Source organism: Choloepus didactylus, chromosome 9, assembly GCF_015220235.1.
Source record: "Choloepus didactylus isolate mChoDid1 chromosome 9, mChoDid1.pri, whole genome shotgun sequence".
Lineage (NCBI taxonomy): Eukaryota > Metazoa > Chordata > Mammalia > Pilosa > Megalonychidae > Choloepus > Choloepus didactylus.
The window spans coordinates 125983019-126007512 of record NC_051315.1 but is presented as its reverse complement, the minus strand read 5'-3'; the positions used below and the strand labels follow the sequence as shown (position 1 = coordinate 126007512).

General features: G+C 49.0%; 1 protein-coding gene across 2 annotated transcripts; it reads right to left on the bottom strand.

Moving 5' to 3' along the window:
* Positions 1-8926: 8926 nt before the first annotated feature.
* Positions 8927-24248, bottom strand: NEU2 (neuraminidase 2). Of its 2 annotated transcripts, XM_037849586.1 has the most exons (5): positions 24115-24248; positions 16801-16948; positions 16602-16683; positions 11513-11717; positions 8927-10175 (listed from the first exon to the last, which is right to left on the bottom strand). In XM_037849586.1, exons 4-5 carry the CDS (start codon positions 11711-11713, stop codon positions 9237-9239), a joined length of 1140 nt encoding a protein of 379 aa, XP_037705514.1. In that variant the 5' UTR covers positions 11714-11717; positions 16602-16683; positions 16801-16948; positions 24115-24248; the 3' UTR covers positions 8927-9236. The 2 variants fall into 2 exon arrangements, with proteins under 2 accessions (XP_037705514.1, XP_037705516.1); XM_037849588.1 differs by lacking the exons at positions 16801-16948; positions 24115-24248 and having other exon boundaries at positions 16602-16685.
* Between the last annotated feature and the right edge of the window lie 246 nt (positions 24249-24494).

Genomic DNA, 24494 nt, shown 5'->3' with positions numbered 1-24494 from the left:
ATCGGGAAAGATGCAGGGACATTGGTCTGGGGCTCCTCTCCTGGCCCTGCCTATAATTGGCAATCATCTGGGGCCTCCTATCACTCATCTGTAAATTGAGTAGCTTGGACTTAACCAACTTCGGGGTCACCTCTAAAGGACTGATGTTTGGTATCTTGCTGCTAGGCATGGCCTCACCTCTAAGAACCAACAAGCTCAAGTTAGTCTGTGTGGTCACCGTCTTGCCCCCTGGTTCATCTTGGCCATGCAGAGAGAGGGTCTCCTAAGAGGGAAGACCCTCCCTACAGTGCCCTGAGTTTGTGGTCTGCCCTGCCTGCTCTCCCACAGGGCCAGGCTCTGGGCCTTCCAAGGTGACCACCTCGGAGATGTTCCAAGTCCTCTCTCTCCTCTCCCAAGCTTCACCTGCTCTTTTACCAGGAGCCTCCTTGACATCGCCATCCTCTCCCCATTTGTGCAATGTAGAGGAGGGTCTCTCCATTGAGGGGAGGGGCTTGTACCAGCATCAGGCCAGGGGGTTTGTTTAGGAGACACTGCCTTTCGTGGCATGTATCAGTATGAAGAGCTGGTCCTTGTGGGAGGAGAAGCTAAAAGCAGAAATTCTTTGTGTGTGTTTGTGTGCATGTCTATATGCACGTGTGTGCACACATTTGTGTACGTGTGCATGCATGCGTATATGGCCTGTGCTGGTCTGAATCTGTTATGTACCCCAGAAAAGCCAAGTCCTTTGAATCCAATCTTGTAGGGCCAGACCTATTGTGGGTGGGACCTTTTGATTAGGATGTTTCCATGGTTATGTGACCCCATCCATTCAAGGTGGGTCTTAATGCTTTTACTGGAGCCCTTTAAGAGAGCTCATGGAGAGAGAGAGCCCAGAGAAGCTAAAATATGTAATCCAGAGTTTGTCCCTGGAGGACACTAAGAGAGAAGCTAAGACAGAAGCCCAGAGACATTTTGGAGACAGCAAACCCCAGGAGATGCCCAGCAGACTCCAGCCATTTGCCTTCCCATGTGACAGAGGAACCCCAGATGCCCTCAGCCCTTCTTCAGAGAAGGTATCATCCTGTTGATGCCTTAATTGGGACATTTTTATGACCTTACAACTGGAAATTTGTAAACTAATAAATCCCCATTGAAAAAGCCAACCCATTTCTGGTATATTGCATTTCGGCAGCTTTAGCAAACTGGAACATGGCCTTAGCTTGATTAAAGAATCTGACAGGGTTGGGGTGGGTCTCACCGGAAGATAGCACCTGTGGCTTTTTCATTTTCTGTCTTAACATATTTCAGACACTCTCACAAACTGTTGGCCCTGTGGCCAACTTCATGTACTCACTTGATTCATGTTCTTCATGTCCCTGGTTCATGTGCTTGTTAAAAGAGTGAGGGCAGGTGGTGAGCTTGCCAAGAGGGAGAGAGGGCCATCCTGAGATGGAGGGCCCCATTCACACAAAGGCTGCAGAAGTTCCTTGGGCAGCTTCATGACTTTTGAATCATGCAAGCATTTATCAGCAGACGTCCTATTATATTACGCCAATTTGAAATGTATTGAAGCTATAGAATGGTCAAGGAGGGGTAAGGCTTACCTTCCAAGTGCACACTGATGTTGTAGTTAATTATAAGGATGCATTGCCAAGAAAGGGTGTTGTTTGAGACAGGGTCAGGGTGGGCCACAGTTAATCAGGGGGAATCAGGGGTCAGGGAAGTGAGAGACCAGCAGAACACGATTGGGCTGCAAACCTAACGGCACCAAGTGGAAGTGGACCTTTACTCCAGGCCCAAAGGAGCATCCTATTTGAATTCTTTTGACCAAGTTAGAAAAGCAAGCCAGAGGTACACCCCTCCCTCCTTCCCGCTCCATCCTGAACGTGCTGCCAGCAGAGATAAAGCCTACGTGATGAGGAGCTATTGCCTACCTCTCACTCCCAGCCCAGATCATCCAACTGCCTTCATCCAGAGATCCCAAGAGTTTACTGCCCTTAAATTCCACAAGTACTTTTTTGTGTAAGAACACCCAGCGTCTTACAGGTGGTCATACAGAACTTGGAGGAGCTTCCTGCATCTTGGACATAGAATTGAGCATGTTGAGCTCCCCACCAGGGTTTCTCTCAGCTGGTGGTTCTCAAACTTGAGCATGCATTGGAATCATCCAGAGAGCTTGTTAAACCCAGATTGTGAGGCCTCACCCCAAAATGTTCTGAGTCAGTAGGTTTGGAGAAGATCCTCACTTCCCAGGCGATGTAGCTGCTGCTGCTCTGGGCACCCAATTTTGAAAACCACTGCTCTAAATTGCAGGTAGAAACCTGTTTTTGGTTTGCTAAAGCTGCCAGGATGCAATATACCAGAAATGGGTCAGCTTTTACAATGGGGATTTATCAGCTTACAATTTTACAGTTCTTAGGCTGTGAAAATGTCCATCTCAAGGCATCAACAGGATGATACCTGGGCTCTGAAGACAGGCTGCTGGCGTCTGGGAAAGCTCTACCACGTGGGGAAGCACATGGCTGGCAGCTGCTGGTCCTTCTTTCCCGGGTTTCGTTACTCTCAGCTTCTGGCTTCGGTGACTTCCTTTCCATTTCCTGTGGGTCCTCTCTTGGCTTCTCTGGGGCTTTTCTCTGTGTGCTTCTCTTAATTTCATCTTTTAGCTTCTGTGTGTGTTTTATCCTCTCATAAAGGACTCCTGCAAAAGGATTAAGACCCACCCTGAATGAGGTGTGTCACATCTCAATTGAAATAACCTAATCAAAGGTCTGTACCTACAGGAATGGATTAAAGAGCATGATCTTTTCTGGTGTACATAACAGCTTCAGACTACCTCAAAACCCCTGAATAGGTTCCCAGGTCAACACTGGGGAAAAGTAGGAGACTCAAATCCTCAGGTCTGGCAGCCAGCTGGACACTGGCCAGGTCCCGGTGTCTGTGGCTAAGTGAGCTGTGGTCTCCGCTAAAATGTCACCTCCTCAGAGAGGCCGCCCCAGTGACCCCAGGTTCAGCAGTCCTCACCCACTCTTGACCACGTTGCTCCCTTTTATGTTCTCTGTACCACTAAGAAGTTGCATTTCCGCTGAGCTGCCTGTGTTTATCGTCCACTTTCTCCCAGGAGATGGGTGGCAAGGGCAGTGGTTCTGTCTTGCTCACCGTGGAATCCCCAGCCCCAAGAGCAACATTTGGTCCACTGCTGATTCTCAACATGCCTTTCTTGTGTCATGGCACCCTTGGCTGTCCCAGCAAAGCAAACTCTTGGCACTCGGAGAGGGTGGATGGAACGGGGGCCCTCGCCACGTCACTGACACGGTTACCTGGATCCTCAGCCAACCAGTTCTGCAAGTTTGGGGATGGCTATGGCAACAGACAAGACCCTGGCATGCAGCAGGCAGATGTCTGGACCAACTGAAGAGAGGAAATAAATGTGGATGTGATGAAAACGATGACTCCTTGTCACGGGAGTCCCTGACGCTGACAAGAGCTCAGATTTGTCACACTGACACTTCTTTGGACTCCTGATCTCCCTCCTGGGACCTCTTTGGAAACTGCCCCAGGTCCTCAGATGCCCCCTCCTATCAGAGTCAGGGGCAGAAGAGATGGATGGCCGTCTGTCCACCCTCCCTGGAGAGAAGTGGTTGGAGGGGGGGAATTCTCTGGAATACAGATTCCCTGGGAAGGGCGGGGATTCTGCAGTTGCAGAGAAGGTTGTGGCAACAGCTTGACCCAACTGTTGGATGTCAACAGTTTTCTGTCTTTGTTTGGAGTGGCCAGATGTAGGGGTTGGCGAAAGGGGGGAATTAAATAAGGACATGACAGAAATGACTCCCTCTCAGTCTTCTTTCCTTTGTTTCCCTCATAATCTGTCTAGAAGGGTCCAAGGCAGCTTTTTGCTTCTCTGACCTTGAGGTGTCTGGGCTGTGGCCCTCGGGCCCAGAGCCAACCCCTTCTCAGCTGCCGAGGTGAGAAAACAGCTGGGCTGGGTTGGTTTCCTGTCGCCCCCGAAACAAATGACCACAATCTTGGTGGCTGAACACAACACGTGTTTATTCTCTCATAGTTCTGGAGGCTGGAAGTCCAAAATCAGTTTCACTGGGCGGAAGTCAAGGTGTTGGTAGTGCCACGCTCCTTCCAGGGCTCTAGGAGAGAATGTTTCCTTCCTTTTCCAGCTTCTCGAGCTGCTTTCCTCACCTTCCCCAGCTGGTGACTCCTTCCCCATCTTCAAAGCCAGCCGTGGGGCATCGTGCTGCAGTGGCTGCATGGCTTTCATCTCTGTAGTCAAATCTCCCTCTGGCTCCCTCTCAGGAGGGCACTTGTGGCTATTTGGGGATAATCTCCCCATCTCAAGATACTCAGTTGAACTGCACCTGCACTGTTCCTTTTGCCATGTGAGGTAGGATGTCCACAGGTGCCGGGGATCAGGGCACAGACATCTTTGGGGAACGTTACTCCTCCCACCACACAGGACTTGTCAGGACCTGCCTGCCTCTCCCCAGGGCCGGATATGCCAGCTGCCTGCCCCCTGCCCCCTGCCCAGCCTCGGAGCCCCTCACTGGTTTCGCAGAGTGTGTCCCCCAGGCCCCTGAGTCTCACCGGCACTGCCCCTGCCAGGCCGAGAAACAAACATGGAGAGGCACCTGTGAGCCCACCCCCCAGAAGGCCACACCCGAGGGCACGGCTGCAGGTGGTATTCAAAGGGCAGGCCAGCAGCCCTGAGTCCTGCGAGAGCCAGGACCAAGGACCCCCCAATCCGGAGCCCCCGGTTCTCCCTGGGTTCTGTGCTAAGGTGCGTGTGCTGTGCCGAGTCCTGCTCGTCCGTCACCGGCCGCCAGGGGGAGCCCTGAGCAGGGCCGGACGCAGTGCTCTAGTGCGGTGGGTTTGGAGTCACCTCCCTGGACCTCCAGAGGCCAACCCGCTTCTCTCACCTTTTCCCGCCAGCGCTCAGGGCCTGAAGTGCATGTTCTGTACATTCGCTTGTTTATGTGTTTGTTCGGGAAGTGGTTTCAGGGAAGGAGGGGGCAGGGGAGGTGCCTGCTGGAACTCAGTGCAGCTCTGTGTGTACGTGTGTGTCTCTAAGGATACAGACTTATTACAGTAAAAATGCAGTTTCACAACATGCACTAAATGTATCCTGGATTGGATCCTAGAACAGAAAAAGGACATTGGCAGAAAACCTGGTGAAATTCCAATAAAGCCTAGTTAATAGTAACATAGCAGCGTTAACCTTTTAGTTTTGACAAATGTACTACAGTTATGTAAGATGTTAACATTAGGGGAAATTGAATGCGGGGTATATGGGAACTCTTTGTACTATCTTGGCAACTTTTCTGTAAATCTAAAATTATTCCAAAATAAAAAGTTTATCAACAAATTCAATGTCAGAATTTTAAAACCCAATATACTACATGACTTTGAAAGTTAAAACAGCAAATCCACTCCTCAGTTCCTTTTATTTTTTATGGAAATATAACATACATGCAGTAAGATGCATAAATCTTTTGGGTACAGCTCATGGAATTTTTGCAAAGGAAATCACCCACAACACCTGCACCAGCTCATGCAATAGACTGCTGCAAGCCCCCCGGGAGTCTCCCTCATGCCCCCTTCCAGTCAACAGCAACACTTCACCTGAAGTAACCACTACCCTGGATTATATGCCATAGAGTACTTATGCTTGTTCTTGAATTTCATATATATAGAATCATACAGGATACACTCTTCTGTGTCTGACTTCTTTCATTCAACATAATGTCTGTGAAGTCATCCCAGCTATCGCAGGTAGGAGTACTTCAGTCTCTTATTGTTGGGTAATATTCCAGCGCATGAATATTTCTCAATTTAGCTATCCATTCTATTTTCAATGGACATGGTTTTTTTTTCAGTTTGGGACTTTTGTGAATAAAGCTGCTAAAAATATTCTTGTATATATCTTTGGTGGGTATATGCATTTATTTCTCTTGGATATATACTTAGGAGTAGAATTTCTGGGTCCCAGGGTACCTATATGTTTAGTATTAGTAGACACTGCTAGACAGCTTTCCAAAGTGGTGGTACCAGTTACACATCCTGCAGAAATAGATGACAGTTCTGGTTGCCCCACATCCTTGGTATTGTCAGTCCTTTTTATTTTAGTCATTCTAGTGGATAAGCAATGGTGTCTCATGGCTTTAATTTGCATTTTCTTGCTGACGAATGATGTTGAGCATCTTTCCATATGTTTAGCAACCTTTAGGATATCCTCTGTTATGAAGTGCCTGTCCAAGTCTTTTGCCCATTATAATGGGAAGTTTGTCTTTTGCTTATTGATTTGTAGTAGCTCTTTATGTATTCTAGATACAAATCCTTTGTCAGATAGATATATGTATGATAAGCCCAGTTGTGGCTTTTCTTTTCACTCTGTTGAGGAGTCTTTTGATGAACACATCAGCTCGGCTTTGACTGAATCAATTGTTCCTTTTTTCATGCAAATTAGAAGACTTTGGCATTTGCATACGTTTATAACTAGAAGGAACTTTAAAGTTCATCTCTGATAGTAGGTCTTGATCCTCATGTTCATTTGAATCACCTGAGGAACTTTTAACAAAGTAGCCATGTCTGGGCCCCCACTGTAGATTCTGCATCAGTTGTTCAGGGTGGAGCCCGGACATCAGCATTGCCGAAAAGCTCCCCAGGGAACTCTAACCAGCAGTCGGAGCTGAGAACCGCTCAGCTCTGAATGGATAGATACTAAGAGAGTGACTTAACGCTACAGGGTCTGACTGGGATACACTATAGGTGTGACTGGGATACACTGTAGGGTCTGACTGGGATACACTCAACCCCTTGAGGACACAGTGCCCTTGGCCCACCATGCCCTTGTCTCCTCCTTCTTGGGCTTGGCCTCAGGCTCCCCCATGGGAGCCACCAGGTGGGCAACTGAAAGACAAGGGGCCAAACTTTCCATCCCAGCAGTGCCTGGGCCCTAACTCTGCATGCTTCCACCTGGATTTCCTAAAACTCCATGTGGGGAAGCAGTGTCCTCCTGGGAGGCTGGCCCTGGAACCACATCAAGCAAAAGCTTTTGGAACCAAAGACTTGCTTCCAGCTCCCGTCTCTGTGAAAACTCTATTTGACCACTACTTGGCCAGGCAGAGACCCCACTTGGCTGCAAGAGCCACAACCGTTGCCATTTATGCCCCTGAGATGGGAGGGTGGATTAGAGGGGCTCCGAGGAGGGGGAAGTAGCAACCCCACCCTTCCCTGGGGCATGTGTGATGAAGGGCCCTGGAGATTGCTGGGGTCAGTATCTGCTAACACTAAACATACAGGTATCCTGGGACCCAGAGAGGGGTCGGCCTCCTCCACCAAGGCCCAGCTCCTGCCCAGGCTGGGACCCTCTAGACAGCCCAGGAGCAGCCTATTGGCAGCTCTTTTTATATGGCAAGAACCACACATCCCCTCCCATTGCTCAGCCTCCACTTGGCCATACCCACCACCAGAAAGGCTAAGGGCCCCAGGCAGCCCCAGACCCACACCCAGCAGCCTCAACCCCTCCCGCCCCCTCGAGTCTTCTCAATTATCTGATTCACCTGAATTTACTCCCTGCCTTTAGCCCATCAGTTATATAAAAATAATTTATGATGACGAACGTGGGTTCAGTGGTGGTTCCCAAAAGCTATGTCCACATCCTGACCTGTGAATGTGACCTTATATAGAAAAAGGATCTTGACCCTAATTGAGTTGAGGATCATCCTGTATTACCTGGGTGGGCCCTAAATCCAGTGATAACCACCTATAAGAGGCAGAAGAGAAGACTCCAGAAAAGGAAAAGCACGTGACGATGGAGGCAAAGGCTGGGGTGCTGCAGCCCCAAGCAAGCAATGCCTGGAGCCACGAGGAGCTGGACACGGAAGGAAGGAGGCTGCCCTGGAGCCTTCGGAAGGAGCCCGCCCTGCCAACACCTCGATTTCCAGCTCCTGCCCTCCAGAAGGGGAGAGAAGGAATTTCTATTGTTTTAGCCACCCACTTTGTGGAAATCTGTTACAGCAGCCCTAGGAAACGAATGCAATAACCTAAGCTAACTTCATCTTCCTCGTCCCTTCCTTCTGTTCCGGTGTCACTAGTCCCCATACTGAGCTGCCTCAGGGTTAGCAGGGACACGCGCGCGCACACACACACACACACACACACACACACGCGCGCGCATGCATGCGCGCAGGTCTTTGCTCATTTATATCTCTGTCTCAGCTTTTCCCCAGGAACAAGAGAACATTTCCCAAGAAGAAATGAGCTGGCTTAGAGAATTTATCAAGATGGAGACAAAAACTGGGGGCAAGTGGAGGGAGCAGGTAGAGCTCTGCAGAGTAACTGCTGTTCAGATGCCCCCCACTGTTCCACTTGGCTAATGCTGCCAGAATGCAAAACACCAGAAATGGATTGGCTTTTATAAAGGGGGTTTATTTGGCTACAAATTTATAGTCCTAAGGCCATAAAAGTGTCCAAACAAAGGCATCAGCAGCAGGGTACCTTCACTGAAGGAGGGCCAATGGTGTCCGGAAAATCTCTGTTAGCTCAGGGGGCAGGTGGCTGGTGTCTGCTTGCTCCCAGGTTGCATTTCAAAATGGCTTTCTCTCAGGATGCTTCTCGCTGAGAAGCTGGGGATATTCTCTTAGTACTTCCAGGCAAACCCTGGAGCAGCAAAAGTCTATTTTCAATGACCGTCTTCAAAACATCTCTCTTGGCTTCTCTCCAAAATGTCACTCTCAGCTGCTCTCAGGCCCTTCTGTCTGTGAACTCTTTTATACAACTCCAGTGATCCAATTAACACCCATCGTGAATGGGCAGGGCCACACCTCCATGGAAATTATCCAATCAAACGCTTCACTCACAGTTGATTGAGTCACATCTCCATGGAAACACTCAGCCAAAGGATTCCAACCTAATCAACACTGAGACCTCTGGCCCCATAATACTGCATTAAAGAACATGGTGTTTTGGGGGACACAATACATCCAAACCAGCACACCCTCCCTCACTTTCAAGGGGCTACAGGAAGCCAGGTCCCTTTGGTTTCTAGACTGAAAACTGAATCCACAGGGAAGACTCAAACAGAGAAGGAGCAGAGCTGGGAGGCAGAACTTCCCTCATATTTTTAATGAAGGGAACCAGGAGACGGCATCCCAAATCCAGAGGGCACCGACAGAGAAGAAAAATAATTAGCCTTGCAATTAGCACGTAAAAGGAGAAGAGAAGCCGCTCTTGGACTGCACAGGGATGACTCACTGAGGCAAAACTTCAGCCGGGAAGGCTTGTTTCAGGGTGAACATGAGGAAGATGATCTCCTGGTAGTTATCCGATTCGTACAGGCACCCGAACAGGGGCGACCCGTCGGGCCCGGCCCCCATGCTCTGGAGGTCCGAATAAGCACAGCTCCCCGAGGCCAGCTGCCTGGGCTTCGACCAGGCCAAGGCGTCCGGGGGCTGCTTGTTGAGGTACACGCTCAGGTTGGACCTGTGCGTGGAGTCTGCCGGGTGAGAGTAGAGCAGCCACGTGTCCCAGGAGTCCAACCCTGCCCTGGGGTTGGGGAAGCCAATGACGCTCCCATGGCAGCCGTGGGGAGGTTCCACCAGCTGCTTCACCAGCTGGACCTCCTTAAAGTCGAGCCCGTCACTGGTGCCCTCGGCCTGGACCCTGGCTCGGAGGGAGCTTCTAGCGTTAAGGTACAGCACCCTCTGCCCTCCAACCCTGACTTCAGCCACCTGGCACTCCAGGGTGTCCGGGGCCACGAAGTTCCCCCTTTGCCACGTGAGCCCGTGGTCGTGGCTGATGAAGCAGAAGGCGAAGGGGACCGGCCCACGCTGGGAGGGAAGTTTCCGGTAGGCGTAGGCAGGCAGCACCAGGCTCTGGGGCTTGTTGTGCAGCTGTAGACCGTGCCCCGGGCTCACCGCGAACGTGGCCCACTCCCTTTGGGCTGAGCCAATGGCGGAGTCGGTGAGGTCCGTGGCGGGGCTCCAGGTCTTGCCGTGGTCGGTGCTGGTGACGTGGCACAGCCGCGCCACATTGTGCCCCATGTGGAGCTGGTGGTGCTCGGTGACCTGGCCCAGGACGGCAATGAAGAAGAGGAAAAGGGTCCCCGTCTTCTCGTCATACAAGGGGCACGGGTTCATGGACCGGTGTCCCTCCAGCTGGGCTTGGGCCACCACCTCCTGGTCTTGCCACTGAATGAGAGGACAAAGGAAGAAAGAGCACAGCCTTGGAGTAGCCAGTGATGGTGACAGGAGCTACCGCCTTGGAGGTGGTGTGTCTCATGGGGGTTTGGAATTGAGGTCTCCCAGGAGAGCGTGTCATCCAACACTGGCTTCCTCCCTGCAGCACCTCCCCAGAGCAAGGGGTACCAAGGCTGCACCCCTGCGCCCTCCCAGCAGCCCGCTCGTCATCTGAATCATTCTGCTACTTCTATTCCCATCAACATATGTCACAGAGCACCCACGATGCGCTGGACCCCTGAGAGACGAAACAGTTCAGGCATGAGCCACTCCCAGCTTCATCCTCATTCCTTGAACGTCCCAATCCAGCTTGTCATTCTTGGAAAGCGAAGCCCTAGGGGGTGGCCCACAGATTCACCAGTGCAGGATGGGCCACGACTGTCACCTCCCAGCTTCACCTCACCATGCTCTATTCATGCAGCCCCGGAGGGGCAGCCCCGTGACACCGAGAACACAGATTGACCCCTGTAACCTCGCCAAGTCTATGGCACATGGGCTGAGGCCCAGCCACCGTCCCCACTCTTTGACAGTTAGCCCCCGTGAGCAATTTGAAGGGCAGATCCTGTGCCTAAAGGGCATTGTCTCCTCCAAGCGCCTCCCACACCTGAGGGCAGGCCTTGTCAGCTCCATCCCACATCTGGAGAGAAAAAGCCTTGGAATGGGTAGGTAAGTAGCCCGAGGTCATACCGCTGGGAAGTGGTGGAACCAGGACTTGAACCCAGTTCTACTTGCTTCGAATCCCGTGCTCTAAAGAGCCATATGTAACAATGACCACAAAATGATAGTAACAGTACTATTAGACCCTTCGAGTATGATAAGCCAGCCTTGGGAGTCTTCAACAAAATTACTTGCTGATAGACCTGCTGGAACTTCAGGACTCAAGAAATCTCTCCAGCAGCCCCTCACTCCCACGTTAATTTTACTCGAAGAGTCAACCTCCCAGTTATGTGGTATTGAAACCATTTCTCCATGGAGTGCTCAAGGATGTAGGGAAATCTTTGGAATGGCTGTTTCTCCGCCTGGCTCGTCCAGCTGTGCGACGAAACAGATGCAGCCGAGCCACAGGACTTGCTCGTGGTGAACCCACGTGAGTTCCGGGTGCCCACCTTCCCTGCCCCACCCCGGGATGCGTCCCTTTCCATGTGCCTTTTTCCTCCATCCTCCAGGCCCCCACCCTCTAATTGTGCCCATGTTCCACCAGCTCCAGGCCTGGCTCCATGGACGCACCCAGCAGAGGAGCGTGTATGGAGCGGCCCCAGAGAAGCGAGTGTGGCCGTGTCCCGCCTTACCTGGACCCAGTGGGCGGACACGTCATACGTGCCTCTGCGCAGGACAATCAGCTCTGCATGCTCGTCCTTCTTACTCGCCCGCTTCTCGGCGAAGGCCAGCAGGGTGTTCTGCTGGGGCAGGTGGAGCAGGGCGGGGATTCTGTAGGTGTGCCTTCCGGACTGGAACAGCCTCTCCTTCTGCAGCACAGGGCAGGGGGCCATGGCGCTGGCGGAAAGAGAAGGGGAGCCCCTCTGTCACCTCCTGAGCACCACGGGGGCGGCCCGAGTTGTCCACGAGCCTCGGTGGAGCTGGCTCCCTCCCCCGTGGGGCTCATTCCCCTTGAGTATATTCCAGACCCTTTTTAAAATCTCAGCACCTGCGACCCTTGGGGATGACAAAACCCAGGCCACGCGAAATCGGAGAGGGGATTTGGAAAACTGCATCCTGTATTATATTTTTACTTATAAGTGATCAAACATCCTAACAGCAGGTTCGTGATAAGGCTTTGACCGCTTTGGCCAAACCCACATCAGTCCAGTGCCACCGCCGCGGAGGGAAGGAACGCCCGCCGAGTGGCATTCTGCAGCTGTTTAACTGCCAGAAAACGACACATGGGAGCTTTTTATAACTCCAGAGCCCTAGAAAGTTGCTTTAGGAAAAAAAAAAGAAGGGAAAAAAAAAAAACCTTGGTTCTCCGGGCTCTCCCTCCCCAGGCTGCCTGAAACCCAGGCCCAGCTGCCCCCACTGTGTGGGCAACACCCCAAGGCAGGGACGGGGGTGCTGATGGGAATAGAAGACACAGAGGCTCCTGACACACCAGCTGGGGATGGGAAGATCAGAGCCAGGGGAGAATAAAAATAAAAAACGAGGACTTGACGACAAAGGGTGGTGAGGGGCCAGAGAGACACCTGAGGACTACGGGACCCAAGTGGTCCCCGAGGGGTGTCCCAGGCCCCCATCAGGACTGAAGGACTGAGCCCCCCTTGGGGGTGCTGTTACAGACCTGAGACCCTCAGCTGTCAGCCCTGGGGAAGGAAGGCGGAGCTGTTTTCAGCTGGAAAGAGCCTCCCCCTGCCCTTACCCCACGGCGAGACTATGAAGACCCAACCCTTTGTCCCAACGTGGGACAATTCAGAAGGGCCAGTCCGGCTCCAGACTCCCCAGAGGACAAGCAGCCCCCCTGCATGGCAGGCAGCCCCCCTCTCCCACAGCCATCCCTCCCACAGTGCTTACCCCAGGGACACTTCCTGATAAACCCCCTGTCCCCCGATCTCTGGTCAGAGGAGGTCTAAGGGGACCCCCTGCACGGTGCCTCTGGGGAGGGGAAGTGGGGAAAGCAGCCTGCAGCAGGGAGGACACAGGTTTCCCTCTGCGGATCCTTGTTGCACCGCTTGCATTTTTTTTTTCCTATCACATATCTGCATTATCTATTTAAAACTTAGAAAATTTTGAGAAATAAATGCGATCGATCGGTCTTTTATTGAAACCATAATGAACAGTATTGTTAGGAAAATGTAGCAAAACGATAAGGGCAAATGCTGCCCAAGGAAAAATGTATTGCAGCCCAAACCTGGGTAGAATTAAATCTTCATAGTAAAATCTAGATCTGCAAATGGTAATCTGGGGAAATGGCGCTTGCTAGACAGAACGGTGGCTACATTGAAACTGTGTTAGAAAATGTAACTGGGGAAGACTCAAATATGATTGAAAATGGAGGTGAAAATAAGGGAGTGAGGAGATGCAGCTCAACAGTGTTCTCTGTAGAAAATTAACCAGGGATTTATTTAAGCTCAGCAGACATCTGTCTGGAAAGTATGTCCTTGGTGAAAAGTCAACAGTGACGGTATAATTCAGATTTAAATGCTTATATTTAAGATATGCCCTCAGAGTCAAAACTCGCTGTACCTGTTACAGTGTGGGAGGGAGGTTAGCAGAGTACATCACGTGGAAATTCCAGAAGGAAAAACAAGGCAGGAAAGTTCCTCAGGAGGAAGCAGAGTGAAGACAGGAGTGCGGGGTCTTGGAGATTGCGGGGAGGGGCAGGCCACCCCAAGACACAGGGAGGGCCTGGCCTTAGGCCAAGGAAACAGGCCCATGGGCTCTGCAAGGTAAGTGGGGCTGGAGCTGGGGGTCCCAACTTAGAGAGAAGAGAAAAGAACTAACGATTGGAGCCCCTGTCACCCCTCAAGTCCTGCCCTTTTTATTGGGATATAGTCACAGACTATAAAATTCGCCCTTTTCAAGTGTACAATTAGAGAACTTGTAGGTTTACATAAAAGTCACGCAGAAAATACTGAGTTCCCACCCCCATCCACCCCCACCCAACCCCACCCAACCACCATTCTGAACACTGCGTTTGGGTGGCACCTTTGTTACAAGTGATAAAACAGTATTTTCATAATTATATTATTGACTGTAGAGTTTTCTGTCTGTGTTGGACAGTTCTACGGTTTTTGTAAATTTTTATTCTGGTAATGTATATAGAACCTAAATTTTTCCCTTTTAACCATATTCAGATATACAATTCAGTGGTGTTAATTACATTCACATTGTTGGATTTTATGTTCAAAATCATATGCAACCATCACCACTATCTAATTCGAGAACATTTTCATCACCCCCAGAAGATAACCCACACCCATTAGCAGTGGCTCCCCGTTCCTTCTCTCCCAGCCTCCTGGCAACCACTAGTCTACTTTCTGTCTTGATGACTTTGACTCTCCCAAACTTTTGTGTCTGCCTTATTTCACTTAGCATTATTTTTCTAATAACCCATGTTATAGTATGTTTCAATGCTTCTTTTCTTTTTCTGGCTGAATAATATTCCATTGAATGTATATACCACCTTTTATTTATCATTTAGCAATTGATGGATATTTGGGTTGTTTCCACCCTTTGGCTATTATGAATAATGCTGCTATAAACATTCATTTACGAGTTTTGGTGTGGACATATGTTTTCAATTTCCAGGGTATATACCTAGAAGTGGACTCGTTGGGTAGTATGGTAACTCCAGGTTTACCTTTTTGAGGAACTTCCAAACTGTTTTCCAAAGCAGGTGCACCATTTTACATTTCCACCAGCAGTGTATTTGAGCTCCAGCTTCTCCAAATCCTCACCAAAACTTGTTATTGTCTGTCATTTTGATGACAGGCATCCTAGTGGGTGGCTTGATTTGCATTTCCCTAAAGACTAACGATGCTGAGCATCCTTTCGTGGCTTGTTGGCCATCAGGAGTTGGATTTCATCCTGGAGGTGAGGGGAAGACTTCAAAAGATTTTAGGCAAGGGAGAGATCCCATCAGATTTATTTTGTCAGAAGTCCCTCTTTGGGCTTCAGAGGGTGGGAGGCGAGTCTGTTGCAATTTTTCAGGTGAGATCAGATAAAAGCTTGGATGATGCAGAGACTGTGACACCTGTGAGAGGGTCCCCCCTGGCTCCTAGAGACAGGTGCTGTAGAACTGATGAGATGTGGGGGGCCAGTGGGGGAGGGGTGTGAATGCATCTGCGACTGGTTCCCAGATTCCCCCTTCAGACTCTGATCTCCTTGAGATCGAGGACAACTGTGTTCATTCATGTGGCAAATATTTATCATGTGCCTACTTTGTGTTTGGCATTGTTCTAGGAACTTGGGGTGCACCCAAGAATGAAAACAGAGATCCCTGCCCTGTGGGGGTTGTGTTCTAGCAGGGGAGGGGTTACTATCTTTGCCAAACACCCACATAATGCATCACTGGCATAACGCTTTACAGGGGTTGCCCCATCTGACCCCAGGGCGCCGGCCCTCTATAAAATCCACCACGTGAGTCTCTCCAGGTTTGTGCAGCAGGTGTTTAGCTGCACCCGGGGGGCGGGGTGGGGGTGGAAGCAAAAGAGGACCCCAGTGTCCCAAGGGGTTTCCTCTCCATTCTCCTCAACAACCCCCCAGCGCTGACCCCGACGTGTACACCCACCGACAACACCCGAGCCCCTCATGTCGTGGGCCCGTTCTCCTTGGGGGGCCACCTAGAAACCTTGTGTGCCCTTTGGGGCTCCAGGCTGCCCAGCCCCAAATGCCTTCAGAATAATCATAACAAACACTCCAAGGGCACTTCCGAAGGACCGAGTGTCTGCGGAGTGTCTTCCAGATATTTATTGGTTTAGTCTTCATAACACCTGCATGATGCAGATCCCATTATTATGCCATTATCGGATGAGGAAACTGAGCTTGCCCAACTTTTAAGTGGTAGAACTGGGACAAAGGGAGACGTCTAGCCCCACGCAATGGTCCTTCTAGGATGAGTTCAGGAAGATGCAATTTCCTGGCCCCCTGTTAAATTTCCATCTTAACCCAGCTCAGGGTCCAACACCGGCAGAAGCTTCAGACTGACGTAGGGGGAAGAGAACTGAATTAGGAGCCAGCAAATCGGATTCTGGTCCCAGCTCCATTTCCAAGCGGCTGTGCACTTTCAGCAGGAGCCTCCTTCCCCGGGCTCTGTCTCCTCAGATGAACCTCGGTCCCTGCCTTCTAGGAGCCCAGAATACTAAGGGAAGGCCATGGATTTGACCACGTGCCAGTAACTCTGGGAAGGAGAAAGAGGCACACCATGCAGCTGTGCCCGTGTTCTTTGGCTCATTTTGGTTGGGGCCTTTGCCTGCTGGCTCCCACCTTGGAATATTGCCAACCCTCAAAGAGCAGGCAGGCGGCCGTCATCTGATCCGTTTGCAGCACCAGTGAAGCAAGGCTGTAGGGCAACAAGCCCAGAGACGGGTTCAGCCTCTTTTCTCAAGAATAAGCCATTTCCAGGGGGTTTAAAGCCTCTGCTTGTGCCCAGTGCGTTCCTGGGAACCCCATCTCCAGCAATGACATGAGGACAGAACTGGGGAGTCTTCTCAAGTCGTGAGCCTTCTCCCCACATTCCCCATCCAACAATTCCTCTCGACATCCCAAGAACAGGGCACGGTGCTTTACTGAAATGTTGAGGTGCCGAGAGCTGGCACGCTCTTTAAAACCGCCATCATCTGAGACATCCCCAAACATCCCACCATCGCGTCATAATTACCCCATACAGAAGAACTCTTGTTTATGCCAACAAAGAAACATGTGAGCTGAAACAGAGACAAGCCATACCTCGAGGAGCGCTCCCAGGCCGGATCCTGGGGCTTGGCGGGTTGCGCGTAGGTGTTAGCAGAGGCAGCTGAGAACCCGGCTTCTGGAAGAAAAGTGTGGCTCCTGTGTTTCTCGGCCTGGCCCCAAGATCAGGGCCTCCTCTCTCGAGACTCCGCCTATATACCCCGAAGGGAGTCCCCAGCGTCTGCCTCCCACTCACCTGATCTGACATGACCAGGGACAGCCCTGGCCCAGTTAGGACACAGCTTCTCACGAGCCAGGAAGAAGTCGGTCCAGCTCTCTACACAGTCACGTCTGAATCACAGCACAGGCCAAGCAGCCGCCTGAGGTGAGCTTGCCTCTTAAACCTGAAAATGCAGTGAGAACATGCGTGCGGGCTGGGAGCAGACTTCCCAGCGCCTGTGAGAGTCCCAAAAGTGCCGAGGCATGCACTAGACAGGTGAACTCACTGCCTTCCCTACGTGGGACATGACTCCCAGGAGTGTAAATCTCCCTGGCAACGTGGGACATGACTCCCGGGGATGAGCCTGGACTCAGCATCATGGGATTGACAAAATCTTCTTGACCAAAAGGGGGAAGAGAAATGAAACAAAATAAAGTTTCAGTGGCTGAGAGATTGCAAATGGAGTCAAGAGGTCATTCTGGAGGGCATTCTTATGTACTATGCAGAGATTCCTTTTTAGTTTTTAGTGTATTAGAATAGCTAAAAGGAAATACCTGAAACTGTCAAACTGCAACCTGAAGATGATTGTATAACTATATAGCTTACACAGTGTGACTATGATTGTGAAAACCTTGTGGCTCACACTACCTTTATCCAGCATATGGACAGATGAGTAGAAAAATGGGGATGAAAAGTAAATGAAAAATAGGGTGGTATGGGGGTGTGGAATGTTTTATGTGTTCTTTTTTACTTTTATTTTTTTGGAGTAAGGAAAATGTTCAAAAATTGTGGTGATGAACGCACAACTATATGATGGTACTGTGAACAAATGATTGTACACTGTGAATGATTGTAGGGTATGTGAATATATCTCAATAAAACCTTATTTATTTATTTTTTATCTTCATTTTATTGAGATATATTCACATACCACACATTCATACAAAACAAAATGTACATTCGATTGTTCACAGTACCATTACATTGTTGTACATTCATCACCTAAATCAATCCCTGACACCTTCATTAGCACACACACAAAAATAACAAGAATAATAATTAAAGTGAAAAAGAGCAATTGAAGTAAAAAAGAACACTGGGTACCTTTGTCTGTTTGTTTGTTTCCTTCCCCTATTTTTCTACTCATCCATCCATCAACTAGACAAAGTGGAGTGTGGTCCTTATGGCTTTCCCAATCCCGTTGTCACCCCTCATAAGCTACATTTTTATACAATTGTCTTCGAGATTCATGGGTTCTGGGTTGTAGTTTGATAGTTTCAGGTATCCACCACCAGCTACCCCAATTCTTTAGAACCTAAAAAGGTTGTCTAAATTGTGCATAAGAGTGCCCACCAGAGTGACCTCTCGGCTCCTTTTGGAATCTCTCTGCTACTGAAGCTTATTTCATTTCCTTTCACATCCCCCTTTTGGTCAAGAAGATGTTCTCCGTCCCACGATGCCAGGTCTACATTCCTCCCCGGGAGTCATATTCCACGTTGCCAGGGAGATTCACTCCCCTGGGTGTCTGATCCCACGTAGGGGGGAGGGCAGTGATTTCACCTTTCAAGTTGGCTTAGCCAGAGAGAGAGGGCCACATCTGAGCAACAAAGAGGCATTCGGGAGGAGGCTCTTAGGCACAATTATAGGGAGGCCTAGCCTCTCCTTTGCAGCAACCGTCTTCCCAAGGGTAAAACCTATGGTAGAGGGCTCAACCCATCAAACCACCAGTCCCCTATGTCTGTGGTCATGTTAGCAACCATCGAGGTGGGGTAGGCCAATACCCCTGCATTCTCCACAGGCTCCTCAAAGGGGCTCTACATATTTTTTTCCTTGTTTTTTTTTTTTAAATCAACTATATGAAAAAAAAAATGAAAAAAAAAACAAAACAAACATACAATAAAAGAACATTGCAAAGAGACCATAACAAGGGAGTAAGAAAAAGACAACTAACCTAAGATAACTGCTTTACTTCCAACATGTTCCTACTTTACCCCAAGAAAGTAACCTAATATAGCAACATTTCTGTGAACTTAAAAAAAAAAAAGAGCAGGGAGCTCGGCCATGCACTAGCCAGGTGAGTGGGCAGCTTCCTTGACCACTTGGAACCTCAGTGTCCTCCTCTGAAAAATGCGGATAAAAATGTCCCAATAGACTCTAAGCTACATGAGAGCAGAGACCTCGTCTGTCTTGTCCGTTACTATAACCCAGTGTCTAAAACAGTTTCTGACATGTCATCAGCACTCGATAAATACTCACTGAGTGAATGAATGAATGGATGCTACCTTTCATGGCAGGGCTGATGTGGAGGCGAAATGAAATACCCCATCCGAATCTCTCAGCCCAGTGTCTGGCATATGGTGGGGGCTCATTGGATGTTAGCACCTGGCAACAAACCCTGTTCTTCTGTACCCCCCATAATAATGTCTGAGCCTCCAGGGATCACGAGCTCATTCCAGGAGGACAAGTCACTCGCTGGCTCACTGCCAGGGAACAGAAACCACCTCACCCAGTCCCCCGCCAGAGCTTGGGCGAGGCTGTGGAGGCTGGAAATCAAAAGGCAGTCAGATTTAGTTCAAAGTGCACTTTCTGCCTTGGTCTAGAAGCCAGGGTGGGGGTGAGGGGTTAATGATGGAGGCCCCCCTTCTCTGTTTCCCTTCCCTCCACGGGACAAAGTCCGAACCTCAGGTCAGCTGCACAGTCTGGGTGGTTCCTGCAGCTCAGAGCTGGGGACACCCACTGCAGGGCATCAGCTCTCCGGAGGGGCCCCCGGGTTGAGCGCTCCCCCGCCCTGCCTGTCCTGGTCTGGCCGAGCCCTCCACTGAGCAAGGCCCAGCTCTGGGAGAGACTGAGGTGCAGCCTGGCCCCTCCTAAGGCAGGCCCAGGTGGGGGGCCTGGTAAACCCAGTCCACCCAGCCCTGACCCAGCACCCCATGGGAGGTCGCAGAATTGCCTTTGAAGTGGAGGCCTCAACTGGTGGTTGAAGACAACAGAAATGCATCGTCTCATCTGTCCTGGAGGTGTTGGCAGGCGTGTCCCCTCCAAAGGCTCCCAGGGAGAATCCTCATCCTTTCTGGGTTCTCAGCTGAATCACCCCAACCTCTATCTTCCTGTGGCCCTCTCCCCTGCGCCTCGGTGTCTTCTCTCGCCTTGCAAGGACCTCAGTCATTGAACCTAGAGCCCACCCTAACTGCAGGATGACTTCACCTTGAGACCCTTAATTAATCACATCTGATCTACAAAGGTCACTTTCCGAGGTTCTGGGTGGACAGGAATTTGGGGGACCTCACTCATCCACTGCAAGGCCTTTACATCACTTTTCTGCCATCACTTTTCTGCCAGTTGATTGACAAGACCACAGAAGAGGTGTTTTAAAAGCTGTTAAGTGAAGGGGACGACTTAAAGAAATTGTGACAGTTCCATAAAATGGAATATTAAGAAGGCAAATAATTAAAATCATGTTTTAAAGATTAGCTAATGGCATGAGAAAATGCTGGGATGGTGTGACGTACAAACAAAAAGTAGGGTCCAAGACAGCATGTAAGAAAGGCTCCCACTTTTGTGAATCTGTATATTATATATTCAGAAATCTACCAAATGAACAAAAATACTTTAACATGTATATTGCTATATCCCCCAAACCTACAAAGTGTCTGGCATGAAATATGTATTTAGCAAATATTTATTGAATGCACAACGAATAAATTAATATTATCCATCAGTAATTTTAAGTAGTAGGATTGCAAGTGATGTTTACTTCCAAGCACATATGAATTTTATCATTCGTTTAAAATGGCATTATTTTAAAAAACAGTGTTAAGTCATGTAATGAAAGGCTTTAAAATGTGGATCAAGGGGTCCATTTAACTCTGTCCTGTCCAGATCACCGAGAAAGGACATACAGCTTCAAGAGGGCCTGAAGCACTTTTACAAATGGGCTTAGTGCAGCAAGCAAGTTTAACTTGTAGTTGACTCCAAAGATCAATTGACCCAGTACTCAAAAACGTTCATCAAAAACATCTTAAGTAGCCAACAGCATGCTAACTTGGGAAGAAGGGGAGAAAGATGACAGATAGAGTCCAAGTGCTTATTATTCAGGTGGGAAAAAAAAAGACTATTGATCAAGGAGCAGAGGTCAGGGAAGGTAAAGACCACGCTGTAGCGGGAAGTGTGATAGCGACAGTGATTGAGAGAAAAGGGAAGAGGTGAGAACAGGTGTCATCAGGAAGGCTTCCTGGAGGAAGGTACAGGACCTGGGCTGGGTACAGAAGCAGAGTCAGAACACCCCAGGGGGCAAGCACAGAGCCTGGCACCGAGCAGGCACGCAGTTGGAGTCTGAGAAAGTCAAGGAAGAAGCAAAGGGACCGCACAGTAAGGGGGCTGTGCCCGGCTCGCCTCGAGTCTGCTCTCATATGGGCATCATCAATTGTGTACAACCTGCTTTCTCTCTATGGCATTTGTGATTTTTCCATATGTCTTTTACTTTTTACTTTCTGTTTCATATTTTCTATTTCTTTACCTCCTGGCATTTCATTCTGGATGACTTCCTAGATACATCTTCCAAATCACTAGATTTCCCTAAATCTAAAGTTGTGTCTTGTTAAGACTTTTTAAATGACTAAATTTTTTTATTTCCAGGATTTCTACTTAGTTTTTTCAATCTGCTTTTAAAAAATTATATTCCTATTCTTGTTTTATGTATTTCACTCCTTTATCTCGTTAAATGCTTTTAAGCATACTATTATTTTAAAATCTCTTTTATATTATTCTCTTGTTTCCATTTCCTCATGTGTCAACTCTTGCATTTTTGGCCTGTGGGCTGCCTTTCTTCTCCCTGGACTTCCCAAATGTTTTCTATATTTCTTTGTGGGCTCATCTTCAATGGGACTTATCTTTGGGATATAGTGGGGGTGGGGCGGGGTGGGATTGTTTCCACCAGGGCCCCAAATTTGGGAGATCTGCTCATGCTTGCCTCTACCTAATTGTGAAGGGTTCACAAGTTCTCAACTCATTTTTAAGTACCTTTCTCAGTTTCCGTCTTCGGGTTCATGAGGGGTGAAAAGTTGGAGCACATGTGTCAATCCAGCTCACTCTCCACTTTCTTGCGGGTGACTCCATTTCTACCCACGGCCTGGGACGTTTTTTTACTTCTGAGTCATAATCTCTTTTTAAGCTTCCTGCTATGCTTACATTTTGAAGTTTTGATTCTTGTTCCACCACAACTGTTAATTACGACAGACACCCAAGGCACATGAGATGGTTTGAAGCTGTAATTTACCCCAGAAAAGGCCATGTTCCTTTAATCTGTTCCTGTGGGTGTAGACCTACTGTGGGTGGGACCTTTTGATTAGGTTATTTCAATTGCTTTGTGACCTACCCCATTCAAGGTAAGTCTGAATCCTCTTACTGGAGTCCTTTTTGAGAGGATAAAACAGAAAAACAACCACCACCACCACCAGAGGAGTTTACAGAGAAGGACACACAGAAGCTAAGAGAGGAAGTCACTGAAGCCAGAAGCTAAAAGCGATGAAACCTAGGAGTAAAGGACCAGCAGACGTCACCATGTGCCTTGCTATCTGACAGAGGAGTCCAAGCTCTCCATTAGCCAGTCTTCAGGGAGAAAGCATCGCCTGTTGATGCCTTGAGTTGTACATTTTCACAGCCTAAGAACTGTAAGCTTGTAAGTTAATAAATCCCCATTGTAAAAGTCAATCCATTTTTTGGTAGATTGTGTTTCAGCAGCTTTAGCAAACCAAAACAATATATATATATATATATATATATATATATATATATATTTCCCGCATTTCTGTGTGTGACCTTGGGAAAGCAATTTAACTCTGTGTATTTGGCTTCTTCATCATAAAACTATAGTAATGATTAGAGTTAATTCCCATGAAGCCCTTAAAACAGGGACTGGTCCAGAAGTGGTGTGGGAGCCCCGGGCCCCCAACGTCTTGACGACTGCACACAGCAGTTTGCTTGACCTAGGACAGTTAAGGTTTGACCTATTCTTTTCCTAATATCAGGTGCTAAATGTAATCTATATCCAAAAGAACTTCCTCCCTGAGACTCACTGAGATACTGTTGTCTGCAAGATAATCTATAATCCTCCCCTCCTTCCCTCCTTCCTGCTGATTACAATCAATCCCTCTCTACATTGCATGACCCCTGCTCCCGCCTCATGCTCTCATACCCGTTGGAATGTCAAGCACTTATAACCAGCTTATTCAGCCCCCTCCAAAGTGCGGACTATTTCCATGTTGTGTTCTGAACATGCCGTCATTCAGAGCAGCTCCTGAATCCATTCAGAGAAGCTCCTGATTTCAGGGCAACATGACTCGACTTCCCACCCTGTAGGTAAGCCCCATAATAAAAGCTCATGTCTCAGAATATGTCCAGTGCTTTCTTTAGTCCTTCGGCTACAAAAGCCCTCTTGGGCCATGACAGGTGGTCAACAGATGTTTTGATAATTATTCCTGCTTCTGCTCAGTTCTCCTTCTTGACCAGACCTCATCCATCACCTTCATATATTTTAAATGTATATTTTAATAACCACAACAATAAAAAAGAAATTTCAAACATTGAAATTTCTTATCTCTCCCCATCTCCAAAAGCAAATTCAACCCAGGAAGTTATTAGATAATCTTAAAAGAAATTCTCTTATAATGAATTAAAAATCCATTACACTTGTATATTCAATTCCTACTGATGCACAATTATCATAGCCATTTAAAAACAATCGCTTTATGATTATTAAGCCCATTAATGATCTAGCAAAAACTATCACCCAGAAAACCATCACAGAAGGTTCTGGTCAGGGACACCCCAGCCCTTTAAAGGGATTTCTTAGTGTCTCTCCAGAACTTTCCTATAGCTGAACAGTAGATGGAAGGATCTCAGGGTGTGGTGAACTGGCAAATCACCAAGAAAACAAATGCAGAACAGGACATTGTGATCCTGCCTCTGAAACACAGAAGATATAGGTACGTGTGTGTGTGTGTGTGTGTGTGTGTGTAACAAAGAGAGAGAAGGTGATTGTATAAAGGTTAGAATACTTCTGGAAAAACTCATGAAACTGTTAACAGGTTATGTAAAATGTTTTTGAGCTGGAAAGTGACAAGATCAGGTCTGTGTCAGCAGATCCACGTGGTGTATGAGTGGGCCGAGATGGGAAGGGGTGGAAGCAATTGGGAGACTGAAGCGGGGAGACCTGTTATGAGGACATCGCAATAGCCCAGGTAGGAGCTGACGAGGGCCTGTTCTAAAGCGGTGAAATGGGTGGAGGAGAAAGAAGAAATCAGATTCACTTTAGAGGTGGTCCCAGTTGAACCCCAGGGCCTCGCTCCGTACCTACATGTCAGAGGGACTCCATAGATGTATGAAATGAATGGTCTCCCACAAAGCAGCGAGCATCCGATCCCCAGAAGTGATCAAACCGAGGCCAAATGGACCCCCAGGGACCGCAGAGCTCTTCCCAAGTCTCAGATTCGAGTGCCGTGCGGCTGACCCAGGCAATCAGGGGGGTGGGGTGGGGTGGGCACCCAGAAGGCCCCTCTCGGTGGGACGATGGAGTCACCTCCCCCAGGGTGCAGCACCCGCCGTGCGGCCTTCCCCTGGCTGGCCTCGGGGTCCCGGCTGCCGCCCTGACCAGGCGCGGGCACCGGAAGGTAACGCCCAGGAGGGCAGGGCTGCACGGGCGCGGGGCCAGCTCTGGGCCCAGAGGGTCTGAA

Bases quoted from the DNA above. Each gene is read 5' to 3' on its own strand.
- NEU2 (XM_037849586.1), bottom strand. From the start codon at position 11,713: ATGGCCCCCTGCCCTGTGCTGCAGAAGGAGAGGCTGTTCCAGTCCGGA. The intron at 10,176-11,512 runs GTAAGGCGGGAC...CCTCTCATTCAG, and splicing joins TGTCCGCCCACTGGGTCCAG to TGGCAAGACCAGGAGGTGGT.